The sequence below is a fragment of the Thermobia domestica genome, chromosome 2 (genome assembly GCF_964235325.1).
Source record: "Thermobia domestica chromosome 2, izTheDome1.hap1.1, whole genome shotgun sequence".
Taxonomy (NCBI): Eukaryota; Metazoa; Arthropoda; class Insecta; order Zygentoma; family Lepismatidae; genus Thermobia; species Thermobia domestica.
Genome location: NC_137455.1, coordinates 318,851,959 through 318,871,245, shown reverse-complemented (window position 1 = coordinate 318,871,245; position 19,287 = coordinate 318,851,959). Strand labels below are relative to the sequence as shown.

General features: G+C 33.2%; 1 protein-coding gene across 1 annotated transcript in view; it reads left to right on the top strand.

Moving 5' to 3' along the window:
• Nucleotides 1-11,726, top strand: part of LOC145678647 (aminopeptidase N-like) — a 69,567-nt gene extending 57,841 nt beyond the window's left edge. Inside the window, exons 13-15 of the mRNA XM_081749013.1 lie at nt 2,357-2,506; nt 4,836-4,911; nt 10,970-11,726. Of these exons, the coding sequence (XP_081605139.1) occupies nt 2,357-2,506; nt 4,836-4,911; nt 10,970-11,110 (367 nt within the window). The 3' untranslated portion in view covers nt 11,111-11,726. The remainder of the gene's footprint in view (nt 1-2,356; nt 2,507-4,835; nt 4,912-10,969) is intronic.
• The last annotated feature ends 7,561 nt before the right edge of the window (nt 11,727-19,287 follow it).

The following is a 19,287-nucleotide window of genomic DNA, read 5'->3' as shown; positions in this document are numbered from 1 at the left end:
TTACCCATGGAAAGTTTAAGTAGAACATTTTTTAAATACAAACCAATATACCGTATTCTCAAGTACTGACAACTAAAGAAGCGTGAAATTTAAATACTAGAAAAGAAAAATCGAAAAACTTCAAGAGATGTTTTATGAAGAAATAAACTTTTCTTTGTAAATTTATGATAACGATCTTTTATTTATATATAAATTACATTTTGAAAGGTCCCCCTTAAGGAATTTAAGAGAATAAGAAATTAGGAAAAATTAATAAATGAACACGAAGCAAACCACATAAATCTCATGGGTTGTTTTTTTTCAAGAAAAAGTTTTTTAAATGCTACATTAGTTAGGTCATATGATACAAAAAAAGCAATTTTAGTCTGAAATTATATTCATACACCGTTCCCATCTTAACTGGGTTTCTAACACCATGATTAGAGTGGACTAGGGTGGGCAAAAGAGGTATTGAAACCACTTGTATAATATTAAACATATTCTTATTTTACAATGGGGGAATAAATTGAAAGGATTTATTACTCAAGCATCTATAAGTATTTGTCGAGCATCTGTCTTTAGTATTGAAGAGTTTGTTGTTTAAATACCTATACTACATGAAGTTATAGTAATATTTCGCAAGTCTTGTCTGATTCAATAGAGTGTTATAGATCAAATCGAAGGAAGAAAAACAAAATTATACCTATTTATAGAGTTGCTCAGTTTTATGATAAGGCAACGCCTATGTCTTTTTTAAAGAAGAAGAATATAAACTGTACTATGTATTGATTAGCGTAGTATTTGTCCAATCTTGACTGAGGATGATATTTTCCATCAATTAAAGGTACACAAATGTTTCCGTTATAGTTTTGAGAGTAGCTCATCAAGTGCTTTTAATAGAATGTAAGTCAAGGCATTGCAAACCAATGATACCCGACGAGGTTTATAGCCACTTCAACAATTGCTGTTAGTACTAAAATGAGTCAGTTTATTTTCCAACGCACAATAGAACAGATATTCCTTGCGTTCTTTCATTCTCGCATTAATGGACGATATTCCAAGCTAAAGAAATATCTGCACAAACGCGATATCTATAGTTGAAAGCTCAATATATTGAACTCAGCATAGTAATACAGGGAAGGTTTTGAAACTAAAACAGAATAGGTCATTTTAGTTTAGATTAGTCCTGAAAAAATGCATTTATTTGTGAGAGGAAACTAAGGAATGTCTCCCTTCTAGATTCTTTTTTCTGTCTACATTTGACCCTTTCTTTTCCTTTTCTTAAAATATTTTCTAGCTTATTCATTCCTAATTTAACATTACACATATTCTGAACTTGCTCTTAGCTTTTTTTGCCTTAAATGTAATGATGTGACTTAACTACTTTCACAAGAGATATACAAATGGAAAAATACATATATTTATAAGTTTCTTGTTTGTTCGCTTTTGAAATGCACATTACAATAATTATATCTTTTTATTGTGTTCCACATTCTAGAAAATATACACATTTATTCAAATTTAATGCCTACAGAAGACTCCTTCTCTAGGAAATAAAACACTATTTCATGATACAATCTAACCACTTTAAAAATAAAAGATCATAAAAGTATCACTTCATTGTTAGTTGATATAATAAAGTTAAGACACTTTGGTTAAAGCACGGTACATGTTAACAGTAGTACAAATTGTGCATACTGCTTCGATACAGAAAAGATAAGTAATACCAACATTACAAAACCCAGGTTTTAATATTATCATTCAAGACTTTTAATGCATTAAGCAGCTTAACAAATCAACATTTCCAGTTATTTTTGATTAAGAATTCTTTCTACCCTGAAATTTTGTTTACTCACTCATTTTTATTTCGGTTATAATGCTTGTTTTAGATTTTTATTCTGACAAAATTGTAGAATCAATGTACACATTTTTGTACTTCAGGTTAAGATAGTTCTCTTGGAAACTATTTCTAACAGAAGCTATATTTCCTTGTCTGTATTTCGAAATCTGTCGATCGTGATTGTAGCAACCAATCTCCTCAAATTACTCCTAAAGTTTGCAATACTACTACGTATTAGACATATATTAGTCATACAAAATTTCTTCAAGATTACTTAAGTATATTTCAAGGTAGTTGAATTTATCTTAAAGTTTTATCATTTTCTTGATTCACGTTTCTCAAATCGTTATTGTGCTGTTACTTCATTATTAGCGTGAATTAGCAGCTATAACTGTATAGAATGTGTTACATCTTCATATGGGCTGTCCAAATATGTTTCCAGATTTTTCGAAGCCCATTTGAAAGGTGAAAACGACTTTTGGTTAGAAGAATAAGACATGGTTGCAGGAGATCCTAAAATTTCTTTACTTTGTTTAGCGTGTTAGAACAATCCATTACTGATCCATCCAACGGAGGAGTGAGTAACGAATATTTTACTTCATTCTTTGCTGCTGTTGTCTCCAACGAAGATGTACCTGGATTGGCATTTAATTTTATCAGTGAAAATTTTGATGCGGCTCTTGAATCGTAAGTAGCTGATAATGTTAACTTATATATATATAGGTGTGTGTGTATTATAAATATTTGTTTCATAGGTAGTAATGATAAGTTGTAATAACTTAAAGCCTACTTTCATAGGTATAGGCTAGTTGTGGACTTTCTAAGTTCTGACGTCATATCCTTGTCACTGTTTCGGCGGTACACTAGAATCTAATGTGCATTGATGAAGAACTAAAGAACATTTAGAAAATACATGGAAGTGTTATACTTAAGATTATTGAACCCATGAAACCACTTAAACAAGAAGGAACAAGGTTGGTCCTTTCCCATGTTATTCCTAAGAATATAAAATGAGCTGAGAATCGAGATTCTGATTGGCTGCTGACAGAAATCACATAGATAAGATTTGAAACATAGTTCCTTCAACCAAAGGATATACAACTTATCTAATGCCCTTATTCTTGTATACAACAATTAGAAAATTAGGTAAGTTTTATTTTATTAACTTTACTCAGTAGTGATAAAATTTTAATTTTTATCAATGTAGGTAGACTTAGGTGGTTCGTATCCTCATTTACGTAACACATTAACTGCCACATGAGCTGAATTTAACTCAAGCAGTTTTTCACCTTTTCCGTTTGGGAGCAGCATAGTGCTCTGGCGACTCACGCAGCCATTCTGTAACATTTAGATAATCCGATGAATGGCCTGGTGGGAAAAACCTGCAGTTAGTTCGTGAAAATCTTAACAACAACATAAATTATGTGTTTCATTGGAATAGGTAGGAAATTTTCTTTCTTAATTTAGTAGTTCTGCTATCGTTATAGTGTAGTATTTAGTGTTACATGTAAGAGAAATGTATACATCTCTTCAATGTCTATTTTCAATCTGTAACTTCTGTATGTTTTATGTTGCGAGTCATTATGATATGTGTAGATAACCGAAAACACGAGAGGTCATATGGAATTTGTTATGCCAATATTGCTAAATAAAATTACCACATTTCTAGAACGTGTCATCAAGGCACATACCAAAAGATAAGAATTTTAGAATATTTTCTTTATATTTATTATAACGTTATGTTACTCTCACTTTGGATTCTAATAAGGAAGGGAAAATTTCAATTAGAACCAATCTGACAACGCAACATTAACATTTGGCCGGAAATGAGTCAGAGTATGTTATTATTGTTTCTAGGTCGAAGAATGCAGGAGAGTGCACGTAAGTAAGATTCCTTATTAGAATCTTAGGATGTTTAGAAAGGATGCTTAGAACAGTTCCCCAGAAAATGCAGAGCCTATTCAAGGACAATTCGATGGGAATGATGCGATTGGAAGAGGCGTATGGACTAACAAAAGTGAATTCGGGTTCATTTGCCATCCAACTAGCAGTCGAACTTCATCCCTGAAGAAATAAGATCTTGTAGTACAAAATCTCCTTTACGTGTCTTCTTCATTACTAAATTTTCAATTTATCTGTTCTCTGTCAAGTCGTAAAAGTGCACTGAAAAGCTTCCTTTAGTAGTTATCCAGTTTTCACTTCGGTGAATAACTAAATAATGAATTCTACTGAACTTAGATGACTTTATAGTGCTTTTAGTCTTCAAAGACCTATATTACAAGGTTTCATATCAAGGATTAATTTCAACAGAGAGACACAATCGGACTAAGAAATGCAAGTAATGCCACAGTGCTGCAGCTATAAGTTTTGTACAAAGTTTCTCAGTGCCGCAGTTACTGAGTTCAATTACTCTGTGTTGTTGTAATTTCGTCTTTAATTCTATCCTATTTCTTCTCGATACACATCCATGGGACATTTCTATAATCAGTTTCCAAGGATCGGAACTCTTCTGATTCAAGCTTTAATAACATATTTATTCAAAAAACCCTGATAGGTGCAAGGATATGTAGAGATAAGGTTTCTTTCTACCTAAGAATATTACAATCCACTGATTAAAGAGGGAAGAAAAGTTTCCAATTCCAAAACAAGAAGAATAGGCGTTTCACCCTTCATCTCAAAGATGTTAATGTTAGTGCTATCTTGGAGGATAAGAATTCGGAAATTATAATTTTAATTGTGACTGTACATCCAAATAGAGTATATAGTCCATATAATAATATCTATCTCCCCGCAAATGTTGCTGTAAAAACGAGAATCGTTAACCATATTTTTGTACAGTCTGAGCAGTTGACGTATATTTCAATTTTTGTCTGCACAACTTTAGACTATGTCAATTTACGTATAGGAAGATAATCGGTTTGATTATTAGTTCGAATTTTAAATACAATGTGTTGTTATTAGTTAGTGCAAAATATAGTACAATTTTATACAATTATTTTACATATTAATATTTCAGACTTGGAGCTCAAAGGGTACAAAGTGCTGTTCAAGATATATTACTCGACATTAACACCCAAGAAGATTTTGATCAAGTAAGTAACATATTGCCTCTTTTTAATTTTTGGAAACTAAAACCAAATATAATTAAACTTTAGAAATATTGTCATGCTGGCTAGTTAAAGGATAAACTACAGTAATTATACTTGAGAAAAATGTACTCCTAGATGGAAGTAAACACACTAACAAACTACATTTTTAGAAGATTATGTTTTAATATTTTGCTTCCTTGTCAAATGTTTCATATTCATTTACATGATCTTAGTTTACTTTCATTTATGTTGCACCACGGATGATACAAGCGACCAATAGCGACACTTCTATTTTTCGACTTGATTGGCGTTTGGGTGTCTGCCCGTTCATCCGTTCCACGAGAGTTTGCGTAAAATGTACCCGATTATGATGAAATCTGGATTTATTTTTTCATTTACTAAAATAACCTTATATTTTGAGGTTGCAAACCATTAAATATGAGAAGGATATAAGGGCTTAAATCATCACTGTGTTGCAAGTTTAGCATGCATACCCAAGACAATTTAAAAAAAAAACGTAAATATTTCGATTATGACAGACATTAGTGTATATTTTCTTTAAAGTAGTATAAATATCCCCTAACTTGAAGTTAGAATTCACTCTGCCAAGAGTGAAAATGTGAATATAATCTTACTGAATTTCAAAAATATGTTATACAATAATTTTCGTTAAAATGTATTTGATTTTGGCGTAATATGTGATATATTTTCTTTGAGACCTTCTGACCTTTCCCTTTGCAGGAAGTTGAAATTAGTAATGAATAAGGTAGTGGATATATCTCCTCTAGCCTCCCGATTAACTTTAGAGTTCAATTAAATTTTCTAACGTTTCCTTTAACTCTTTCGGTAATCCCCAGTGTTTAGGATTAAAATCAGTCAAGAATGAGAATGAACCGTGAATCCACCTTCTTTATTTGGTATGATTACTCCCCGCAAATTAAAAAAAAATCCTCTTTAATTTCCGTTCCAACGGTCCGATTTTAGTGTGATACATTTTCTTTAAGGTTCTCGATCACTCATTCTACACAGAGCTACAGTCAGTAAGGAATAACATAGTTGTACACCGATTATTTTAGAGTTCCGTGGTAATTTATGTAAAATTTATTTGGCTTTTGTACACTATTATGTATATTTTGTTTGACTCGTTTCCGTAATCCACTGTGCTTAGGATTAAAAACAATGGAGACTGAGCAGTAAATGTTGGTCTCTGATATGGATTACCCCTGCCCCATAGATTAAAAATAGGTTCAAGGTACCTTCCCGAAAATATTAGATTTTCATGGAATATAACATATACTTTTTGAGACTTCAGTTGTATTTAAAATCAATCCAGGACTACAAATTGAAGACCATCTTTCTACCAGGTTAATGTTCTCTGATAACTTTCTTAAATTTTATTGACTTTTAACACAATATGATGTATGTCTTTATTAAGGTTTTTATATATTCCTAACTCTTATAGTTAAAATCAATCAAATATCAGGACTCCTAGATAAATCCTCTCCAAGATAAATTATATGATTTTCATATACTTTCGTCATGTAAATTTTGTCGAACATAATCTATTTTTCTAATCATCTCAATTATTTGAGCTGAAATGGATATAATGGATTTCCTAATTTTATATTTATTAAACACAGTCAGATTTTTATAGAATACCACTCCACTAGAATGGGGAAGAAATTAGTGAGAGAGATAAGATTAATCGCTTTAATAATGCATTGCCTCAGGAGTTTGATTTGATTTGATCTTTAGCATATCGACCCTTTCAACAGCAAGGTTATATGATACATGAACCTACTGTTTAACGTGGAATCCAAACCACATGAGTTCCTCGGGAATGGAACACGTGACTCCCACGAAAAAAGCACTGACGCTAACCGCTTAGCCATGGGGGAGCTCTGCATATTAACTTACACTAATACATTTACATTTATAAACTTGTATACACAAGGTATTACTATATTTTGTATTATTATATAAATATTATGTATTTATATCATAATTTACAGATATCTTGAATACATCTCAAAACGAAAATAAGATTTTTTCAATAGAAACATAAGCAAAACCTTTAATTTATATGCATTTACAATACGAATAAACGCACGAAATTAAAGAATTTACTTCCAAATATTAGAACATAAACACGCAAAATGGAATACTTTACATTACCTGCCATCAGCTTATCAAGGATTAGACAAAAAATAACGTCAACATTGTTATTAGTCGTTTTTGCTTTATGCACAGAACACCTTTTACATTGTAGTCCAGTCAGTATATACATTAACTCGGAAAAAATTATAACAAACTAAAATTTTGTACATACCATTAGGAAGATATTTATAATAACATACTAAAAGTCCTGAAATATCCGGTGACGGGTTTGGCAGCCATATTGGAAAATGGCCACCAAGCTGTTGTTTTTAAAGGTAATAACTGGTTCTCACTTTAATAGCTAAACTGTTGTTGTATTTGTACTATTAATGTTATTTTTACCTCATTCGAATAACAAAGGACTATGCTTGCAAACGATGCATAACACGACATTATGGGGAATCTGCAACAAAAGGCATTGATCGAAAAAGGTGTTTTGTCAAACTACATTTCCAACTGTTCTGTTTATTTCTTCAACACCCGTTGTCACATTTCAAGAGAATTTCCTTGGAATCTGATGAACAAATATAGATTTATTGAAATTCTTTCTAAACATCTCACGGCAGCTGGTATCAGTATCCTTCAAGGTCCTGGAGATGCAGATACCCAGATTGTGCGTATTAGCAGATACCCAGCATTAGAAATCTCTCTCAAGCAGCCAGATCCGGTATCAATCATTGGAGAAGATATTGATCTGCTTGTGCTTTTGGACGCATTAGCAAGTGGGGAAATAGATGCTACATTCATTAAAACTGGTAGGAGAAAAGTCAATTTTAAGTTTACAGTTTAAGAAAATTACAACCAAATCTTGTAGAAATGAAGACACATTTATCATTTTTACAAGATGTCACAGACTGCCATATAACATCAGCTGCTTGTAGCCAAGGAAAAGAAAAAGACAAAAGCAAATAGGTATTTCCAACGGTGAAAATGCGACTCGTGAATCCATCACTGCCGCTGGTGAATTGTTTCTTCTTACAGTGTATGGTGCTGAAAGGTCAGTGCTCACCTTAGATCAGTTGCGTTATCGAGCATTCATAAAATCTGTAGCGAAATGCACAGTCACAAGTGAGATTCAGTTGGAAGCTTTGCCACCTCCAGTGCAGCAGCCCATCAGCACTTATTTCGTGTTTACCATCAGGTACAACACTGGAAGGATAACAAGCTACCCTCTACTTTCTGGAGATGGCAGAGGAGTGAAACGTATTTGAAACCAATCATAATAGTGAATGTTCCAACTCAGGACTCTATTAAAACTTATATATTGTAACTGCAAGATGGGCTATGAACTCGTATGTAAGTGCAGAAAAACAGAACTGATATGTACCTCGTTTTGTGGACATTGTAATGGCAATAGTTCCATCCTTTCCTATTATGAGGAAATCAAGCCCGATGAAAATACGAACGTGGCCATTATTGAAACGTAATAATAGCTATTAAAAATCTAGACTTCATTTAAATGTTCTGTATACTGAAAAAGACACTCTCTTCTTAACGAATACTACAATTACCTTTCAATTTGTATACATGAAAACATTGTAAAAGCCTCTATAATTGGAATTATTTTAGATTGTGCACATTATCAGAAATTTTTATTTATTGCAAGTGTTACTATTGATAAGTTAAAGAAGATTTAGTGACCCGTACATTTTTTAAAATGTACGTTTAGGGGCACACTGTCCCCAATAGAACCCTGCTACACCAGTTGTATAAATATTTGTTGTTTCTTTTCTATTATTATGATCCCAATTAAACACGGAGGGTACATTTTGTGTATTCTGGTTTATTTAATATAAGTTTAATTGCTACTCTCAGAGGAAAAGTTTGTCAACTGATTAAGAAAAAGTAATCGAAAGAAGGGAAATTTTGAGGATTTTCAAAAAAGAATCCCTCCGTTAGTTCCAATATGTTTAATAGACTAGTAAGAGTCTATAATCGTTGTTCGTTGTTATTGGAATGAAGTAAAAATAACACTAATATTGCAAATACAGCGTGAGTTATAGCTATTAAAGTGAGAACCAGTAACTTACTTTTAAAAGCATCGGTTTAGCGGCAATTTTCAAATATGGCGGCCACACCGTGATCGGATATGTCAGGACTTTTATTATGTTGTTATGTAAACCTTTCGCAAGATATGTACAAAATTTCAGCTTGTTATGATATTTTTCTGAGTTAATGAATAAGAAAACTAATCGGAAGAAGAAAACATTTTGGGGATTTTAAAAAAGAAATCCCTCCGTTACTTCCCGCATGTGCAGTAATGTGATGTGTGATGCACAGTCTGTAAGCGTAGTCCTTTGTTATGCAAGTGAAATAGAAATAACATCAATAGTGCAAATACGACGTGAGTTAAAGCTATTAAAATTAGAAATAGTCATTACCATTAAAAACACCCGTTTTTCGACCATTTTCTAATATGGCGGCCAAACCTGTCATCGGATATTTCAGGATTTTTAGTATGTTGTTATATACACCTTCCCAAAAGTATGTGCAAAATTTCAGCTTGTTATGATTTTTTTCTGGGTTTAGATCTTTTCGTGTCTAATTTGACTGAACTACTCCATAAAAATATATAATCACCTCTGATCTCCATCACCTGCTACACATGTGAAAGATGTCGTACACCTTGAGCGTGGCAATATTTGTTTATATCACACAGAAACCGCCATACGGTACGAATGGTGCCTTCTCTTGTATAGTACTTAGCGGGAAATGGCCTTTATTTTGGTTGCAAGATAATGACGAAGTCTATAAAATCAATATTTTGCACTGCCCGCGTATGCCACTTCAATATTGTTCTACTCACGTTATTCGTCTTTTCGAAACGTCATTATGGCACTTCCACATTCTTCCTTTAATTTATGACACTGCTGCTTTTGACACAATAACATACAGTTGTTATTACTTGCCACACCTCATTGCCTCACATTCCCTTATCAACAACGGAACCCTTCTAGTGCTGAAACATTGTGTTTAGACGTGAAAACAATGTTGTCACTACTTTTGATCCAAGTTATGTATAAGAATTTATAGCAATATTGTAAGACTTCTTGAAATTCATTTGTTGTACTAATTTTCATTATCTAATTCTAAAATTCTAAAGCAACTAGCTTGTTGCTATCTCCATTATCACACATGATAATATTATGTATGTAAAATTTGACTAATTCTGTTTTTCTAATTTTGAGCTGCCCAAAAATGGAAAATATAAAAAATTGGAATTAGAGTACAATATTGGATGATGTACATTAGTAATATCCTTTAACATGCTTTTTCGTCTTCAAGGAACCTCGTATTCTAGACTAGTGACATGAAGTTATACAAATGAATGTAATACATGTTACGTAAAATTCGAATTAATCGTGTTTTTGCTAATATTTTATTAGTAATTGGTGACTTTTTCGAAAGAATACTATACTGTTGCGACTTGTCTGTCAGTAAATTTTCTGTCAAGTGTAAACTTCGTATAGTACGATGCTAGTTGGTGTCCCATTTACGTGGTGTCCCCTATTGAATTTACAACAATAAAGGAAGCAAGCTGAAATCTGCAGATATCGTAATGGTTCTAGAACTAATGTTATTTAATCCTAAGCTGGGGAAAGAAAACAAAAACTGGAGATTGGAAGCAAGGACAGAAAATATTAAGGTGAAAAATCACCGAATGGCTTCAAGTGAAGAAAATTATTTTTAAAATAGTCGTTCAGTAACAAAAGCAAGTTTGTCTTTTTATTATGCTTTTGTCATAGTAGATTAATATTAAAAGTATTCAATATCAATTTCTGTAATATCTGAGATCTGACTAGTAATTCTGAGTATGACATTAAAAATCGTGTTCTGCAACTCAATGCAAATATAAAAGCCATAGCGTTAACCAAGATATTTAATAACTGTTCTTTCCTTATAGGTACAGCAATTCGTAGTTGAGCATCTGGATGTCTTAGGAGGATTATCTTACTTGTTTCCAGATATTGAAGATCGATTGCAATGGCTTGATAATAACTATGATACTGTTGCTAATTGGCTTAACAATGCTGTTGCTAATTAAACATATCGAGTATGCTTTACTTCAAAGTTTATATGTAAATTTGAAAGAAAATATTTAACTAATGAAGTTTCGGCAACCCTAATTCGTTTTCTGACATCTATAGAAAAGAAATAGTGGATTTACAGTACCCTGACACTTTTCTTCAGAATCTGTGACTGAAAATGGCGTTAATGAGTTATTCTCAGAAGTTAGGCATTACTTTATATTGACATAGCCACATAATTTTTTATGTGAAAAAAATTAGCTAGTGACACGGCCGACGGATTATTCCAGTCACACACTTAGCTGTGAAAGTCAGAATTACGTAATAAAACCAGCGCATATAAAGTTTTATTAAAAATTTGGACTTAAAATTTTCAAAGTTGGATATAACATTTATTGAATGCAAAATTTTAAAATATTGAAATTATTGACTACTTTTATTCGAAAAGGAAGTAAAGCATACTAAATGTTACACAAATTTGATACAACATAATCATGCAAATAACTGAGATATTATGAAAGTCTTAATGTGATACTTGGGTTTTAAAAAAATACAAAAATTGCCGTCGTTGTATTTGATTTTGTAAAAAATGTACCTGATATTTCAAATAAGACTGGAATAAAATTTCTTGTTGCAATGATAATTTAAATGTGTATTTTAATGGACGCAATATCTGGCATGATAGGTGAGGTAAGTGCTACGGATGCTTTTTTTTATCAACCTCCGTTAAGAGACCAAAGGAGAGCCACGTGATATCATGTGATGGGGATAACACAAAGTTACTCATTGAACGTCAGTTATTCACCACATCGACAGACACTCTTCCATTTAATCATCGTTAGTAGTAAGTAGTAGTAAGTAGAGTAGTAAGCGTTAAAATATATCGTATGCAATCAAAGGGGCTAAGTGTGAACAACGTTATGTAATTCAGTTCATAAAAGCAGAAGGGCATAATGTAGGCAAACTTTATTGCCGAATGATTGTCATTGAGTACAAATTTGGAGCAAAAACTTGCACGACGTAATATTTTTCACGATTATATAGGAGTTTAAAGAATAACTTCATGACAAATTTTATCCCGGTCGGGTGAGTTCGGTGAATATGGGTCTTCGGTTTCAAAAATATGACACAAAATTTGATAATCTATAACGCGGTAACTGAAAGCATTAACAACATATTATTTGAAAGGCTTATATAACAGATCAACTTCTCCCACCATGACAAATTTTCTCCCAAGCAGATGAATTCAATTAAACTAGTACGACATATAGTTTCCTTGATTTTTCGAGGAAAAATCAATTAGAAGACCAAAAGGTACACATTAAATTTCAGCTCGAAATATTTACATAGAAGGGTAATGAAAATTTAAACAGAAGTTGTGAGAAAGCTTCTAAAATGCAATAGAGAACATAACAGCAAGAAAGTTATTTCTGTTTAGCGCCTCTTCCGCAATGAGACTATAAGAAACGTGAACCTAATTTAAAGTGAGATCCGAAATACACTAACTAACATTGGGAATTAAACTCTCGCCAAAGACATGGTAGTCGAACAACAAGAAAGGTAACTAAAAGAACAGTAATAATAATAAAAAAAAAAACAAATAATAGTTTTAAAATAAGTCTCATTTATGTTATACGTAGGTCAGTCGCACGATGAAACTAGAACACGGTCACTAGAAACAAGGCTATACCTCAGAAACATGACTTCCATTATTATTGTTATTATTTAGTCCTAATCGTTGTCCAAGATATAAGCTGTTTGCTTGACTTTTGCTTCTTAGTGGAATTAGTGTGCATTATGTATTTACTTGTGTTTCTATGAGAGTACAGAATGAGTTTAGTAAATTCGAACTCGTGAAGTTATATTCCTGAGATTCTATCAGCTACAGCAATAAGGTTGATTCGTCGTTGTTTGCTGGGTATCAGTCCAAGTTGTCACTGGGGGACACTAGCGTGCTGGTACAGAAGCCAAGATGAATAGGAAAATAATGTTACTTTTGTTAAAGGGATGACCGTGTTCACGTTTTTTGCCGTGAAATTGAATTAGATTGAGATGTATGAGTTTCTTATATTTTTAAGTTACTTTTCTTGTTATATGTTTTCATGATAGATTTGAAGTTTCATTACGACCTTTTCTTTCACTTTCCATTCTGTTTATTTTTGAGATGATATCCCATTTATACATTTTTCATTTAAATCTTATTTTGGAATTGATTTTTATTTTGTAACTCCTTTTATGAAAAGGATATGTCGACAACTGGACTTTCCGTTAGAGAATTAATATCCTTGGCGGTAACGTCCTCATTAACTCAATTTGTGGCTCATTGGTGGAACTTATACTTAGTACGAAGGTTCTCTGGTTTGACCTAAGACTAAAAAGAATCAATATCTTGTTCACGACGCTTATTAATTTTTCTCATTTTCTTCCATGCATTCTTGACCATTTTTCACTTGAACTTAGTTATCCATCTACTTTAATCCAAAAAGCAAAAACATGTGGTGTTAAAGATTTTATTTCGTTATTTTGTAGTTTATATTTTGGGATATAATCTCTATGAGGAAAAGAGACATTACTTTTAAGAAATCAGAATTGATACTTAATTATGATGCTACACGTAAATTATAGAAGTCCACAGAACATCTTCCAGAAGTTAATTTGTCTAAGGCAAGATAAAACCTTGTAAGCAGCTATGGTATGAAGCTTCCAAATTCTGTTTACATGTATCATATATCCTACCCCTGGCAAAATCAAAGCCTTCATACTGAGTTTACAAATCACAGAGGACGTAATCTTTCTGTTAGGCAAGTCATGAGTTTATTAAGTTCCTTATATAACTCTGGATTGCGCACTTCATAAAGTCATGAAAAGGAAAATGTAATTTCAAGTTTATCGACTCACAATTATACATCGGTGTTACATATAGAGATGATGATAATGAATAAAGTGATCAGTAACAGAAAATGGGCGAACCCCAAGAAAATCTACGAACGATGTCTGTACAGCACAAAGTAAACTGAGATAGAAACCCCCTACCCTACGTAACAAAGGTGACAGTTCTACCACTGAAACATCACTGTCCTTAGTAAACCCATGAATTTGGGTTATATAGAAAAAATATCCATCATGTTTCATGTTTTCGGAGAATGTCTTCACTTGCGCCAAAAAAACTCAGTGTGACATAGCCAAAAGGGTAAACTGTGGAAGTTTCTCATATAGTATGCGCAATTACTGACATAAAAAGTTTAATAGCTTTTTATAACACCATGACATATCTTCATAAAGATAATTTCTTATACTAATGATTATTTGGAACGAGAAAATAAAATAATAGTAAATTATACTAGTCTCAAGGTGATGGGCTGACGCATAAAACCGGCAGTATGTTTACATATAGGTGTTTCGTATATCTTTTCTATAAAACAATGGATTATAAAACAAGATCCTAATGTATGATCTTAGGATGTTAGTGGAAACGTACAGAGAATAACAAAATTATTTTCATATAGTTTCATCGACCTAGAAAAAGCATAAAATAGAATACAACGGGATATTAATTGGTGGTCACTGTAGAAAAAGTGGGTTCCGAACATATAAATTTGTATAATTCAAGAAATGTATAAAGAATACACGACATAAATCAAGAGTACGAACGAAAAGCAGCAAAATTCACAGTTCAAGTGGGACTTCATCAGTGATGTGTGAGATATTGTAATGTACCCAAGTTTTCATAATAAAAATAAAAGGAAAAAAATTGTAATGTATATTGTGATGTGAAGCATCTAATTGACGCTGTCTGAAAAACCTGCCGATAGGAGACTATGGTTCATAGCTGGCTCATAATTCGCAAAGTATCTTGCGTTTTACGTGACTTTTCGTGTGACGCCAGCCCTTCGACTACCTACTGGCTACTGTGGTAAGAAAAGCCGCAGTGTTTATCTGACTAGTAAGTTGGATTATACTATAAGGAAAACAGGGAATAATATTGTACTCTTTTGGAACTGAATCTATGAAATTTATTTTGGCGTTAATATTATTTTAAGTTTACTTTGGTATATTATGAATGTTTAAGAATGGTCTCACCCACCGTATTCTCTTGACATCTTTTCCACCGATTATCATATCATCTGCTATCTCACCCTTTTCAGGGAAGAACTTCCCAGATAACAGAGTGTTGCAACGTGTTCACTTCTTCTTTGCAGAACGTACTGTAGACTTCTTCTGCCATGTAACCCAATCACAGGTGGAGAAATGCTTTAGCCTGAGAAAACTGGATAACCTGGTATTGTGGTTTCCATGTTCATCACCTCCGAATGCAAGACGTATCAAAAGAACATTTCAGTCGTACCAACACTATTTTAATAACATATGTTTGGTATCTTGTTACACCAATTTTTGCTTTCGTTCTTTTCACAATTTTTCTGCACTGCCGTGATATCTACACCTTAACGCGCTGCAAACGAATTTCCCCACCACTAAGATCTCTGGATGTTATGATAATAGGATACAATACACGAACTTAATTTTATTTTTTGCTTATAACTTTATTACTTTAAAATATTATCTTGGCAATCACTATTTCTTTTGTTTCTTAACGTTGTTTTATCTGGATACTGGCTTTTACTGTTGTTCAAGTCTGTTAATCAACTTTTTAGGTTTCAGAGCAGGATCCATGTCATCTGCAGACAGTAACTTCTGTAAAGACAGTCTCGGATCATTTCATTGGGCATACATCATTTTGATTAGCGGGAGTTTCGTTATTGCTAAACTTATCAATTTTTAAAATAACATCTGTTAAGTTCTACGTACTGTCTTCATAATGTTGCGAAGTAAATAGTGGGTAGGCCATTAGTCCCTTACCACCTCTTGTAAAATCCGCGTTCGTCTAAAACCGAGGGGGAAGTAGGATTGTGATGGTGACCAAGATGGCGGACATCTTGAAAGCCGCCATCTTGAATTCAAGTGAAGATTTTAAAATTGGAACATGGTTATGTGGCACGTCATTTTAAGCTAGAATTTAAAGACAAACAGAATGGTGAAATTGGTTTGTTTATATCTTAATGTGTTCAAAAGTTACAGGCATTTCAAATTGCTAATTTTAGCGTACTGTTTCTGTTGTTGCAGGTGAATAATTATGCCGCTAACGACAGCTGATAGGAAGGAGTTGATCAGGGCATGGGGAGAAATAAGTTCAAGGGCTGTAGCAGCTGAATTCAATGCCAGGCACCCAGATCGACATCCTGTGTCCCATGTTAGTGTCGCCCAACTCTTCCAGAAGTTCATGGATACTGGTGTCATGGTAGGTAAACCCAGGTGTGGAAGACTCACGACCGAAACAGATGAAGCCACATTAGCAGCAGTACTGGAATCATTTGCTACATCACCACACCGCAGTATCCGTCGTCTCTCCATGGAATGTGGGGTCAGCCGTACATCCATCAGACGTATCTTACAGAAAAGCAAGTGGCATTCGTACAAATTGCAATTTCAACATCATCTATCTGAAGATGACCCTGATCGTCGTGTGGAATTTTGCGACTAGGTCCTTGCAAAGTTACAAACGGATCCCATATTCCACACACAAATTTTATTTTCCGATGAGGCCAATTTTTATGTCACTGGGGAACTGAATAAGCAAAACTGTCGCTATCGCTCCCCGACAAATCCTGAGTCGGTTGACCCTTGCAAAATGATAGGTACAGGTAAATTAATGGTGTGCTGTGGTCTATGGGGCACCAATTAATTGGTCCATTCATCATTCCTGGTACCCTCACTGCTGAACGGTATTTGGATATGTTGCGGGATCTTATCCTCCCTTCCATATTGTCCGAGGACGGCACATTTCAACTCTTTTTCCGGCAGGATGGTGCCCCTCCGTATAACGGATTACAGGTCCGTACCTATCTGGATGAACAATTACCTGAACGTTGGATTGGGTGCCGTGGCCCCATTGAATGGCCAGCACGATCACCAGTTCTGACGCTCTAGAATTTTTATCTGCGGGGTCATCTGAAAGGAAAGGTGCCGAAAAGATAAGGGATCTTTAACACCTGGAAGAACGCATATTTGCAGCTTGTGCCGATATTTCACCAGAAACTCTTTTGAGGGTCATGGACAATTGGGTTTAACGACTTACCTTGTGCATAACTCGGGATGGGGGCCACGTAGTGCACGTGCTCCACTATGCGCGACAGGCAAAATTAGCAATTTGAAATGCCTGTAACTTTTGAACACATTAAGATATCAACAAACCGTTTTCACCATTGTGTTTGTCATTAAATTCTAGCTTAAAATGATGTAACGCATGACCATGTTTCTATTTTAAAATCTTGACGTGAATTCAAGATGGCGGCTTTCAAGATGTCCGCCATCTTGGTCACCATCACAATCCTACTTCCCTTTTGGCGTACTATGTTACTACATGGTTGTTGTTCACTATTTTCCACGAACACGGATTTTACAAGGGGTTGTAAGGGACTTATGGCCCACCCTGTAGATAACATAAATGTTAAAGAATACAAATATTATTCTTATAAAATGTTAAAAAAATATCTAGCATGTTTAAGAAGTTCATAGCTTTTGAGTATTACATTCGTAAATTAACTGTAATCCAAACGTTCTTTGCTCATTTCCCGTCCAATGATAGGATTTTAATTCAAAACGATGATTATTTTAAATTAAACAGAATATTGTTATTACTAACAGAGTCAGAAGACTAATGTTGATAAATAAAATGGATGCTGGCACCATACATTTTAAGACAGCATTTTAGTGCTGCTAGCACATAAAACTTTTACTTTCCAATTTCAAAATTATGGGCAGCTTTCTAAAATCAGCTGTTAGTTTTAAATATTTTAACAAACTTTTAACACCAATATTAAAATTCTAATATGGTTAGTGATTATTAGCCTTTATTTTTAACCCTTTGCGAGGCTGTTAAGTTTGAATCGGTGGCAAGTAAGATCTTTTATTCTCCTAATTTTCTATATAGCAATAATTACACATGAAACAGAATTTGTCTCGTAACAACTCTACTGCAAGTCCTATAAGATTACACATGGACAGATGAACAGGTCGGATAGATGTGCGTTTGAACATTGCATAAAAACATCATCAAACAAAAAAATTAGATTGCAAATTGTCATCATTACCTTATTGGAAAAGTTAAGTCTTACATCTTTAAGCCTTTTCGTAAAGATCATTATCTGCTCTTTTAAGTATTTGAATTCATAATCTATATTGAATTATCTTTTTTACTGCGGACAATAGGTTTCGTCCTTTGCAAATGAAATCACCTATAACAAAAATAAATAAATAATAAAGGAAAATATCAGATATTTTTAAATACTCATAAACTATAACAATATCTGGTACAATAATTTTATTACAGACACTATTATCTATTATATACTATTGAAGACACTATCTACCTTTCTAAATTTTTATCTATTGTCTTATGTGGAGAGGAATAAGTTGTTTGTCATTGCTGATAGAAATCTACTATTTCTTGCAATGAATGCTTTTTACCTATCGTTTCAACATGAGATGAAATCTTTCCTAAATAATAAAAATAAACGTGACATAATTTCATTTGTACCGCCTTCTTCTTCTAGCTATCAGTTATAAGGAAAAGTGAGCGAACAGCATTCTTTCTTTTCTTCAGCCCACAGTTAATTCACTTCGAAAGGAAGTAAAAGGTAAAGTAAATTATTATTAAATATAAATCAGTGTATACGTTCATTGCGTTTCTTAAATCTTCAGACCTTTAATTCATGTACGTTTACAATACTTAAATAATTAATTAACACATGCACGGATTGCTTTTTGTTAATGATGATGTGAAATAGCAAACAGTAGTGAGTATTATCATCTTCATAATTTCTGTTAAAATAAGACTAAATAAATAGATAAATAACAAATTTGTAATAAAAATTGTTAGTTTTAACGGAATGTTCATATATTTCTTGGATTGATTTTCATCATTCAATTCCAAATGTTATTTATATTATGGTATATATACATGCATATATATATATATCGGGTTTTGCAAAATAAGTGTTACAATTCTTGGGAGCTGACTCTTACCACTGAGACAAGAAAAAAAGTTCTCTTGAACTTTCGCCTATCGGACATAGTTTCGGATCTACAAGGTGCGGAAAGCGTGGGAAAATGACTTTCGGACGCCAATAGTTCGGAA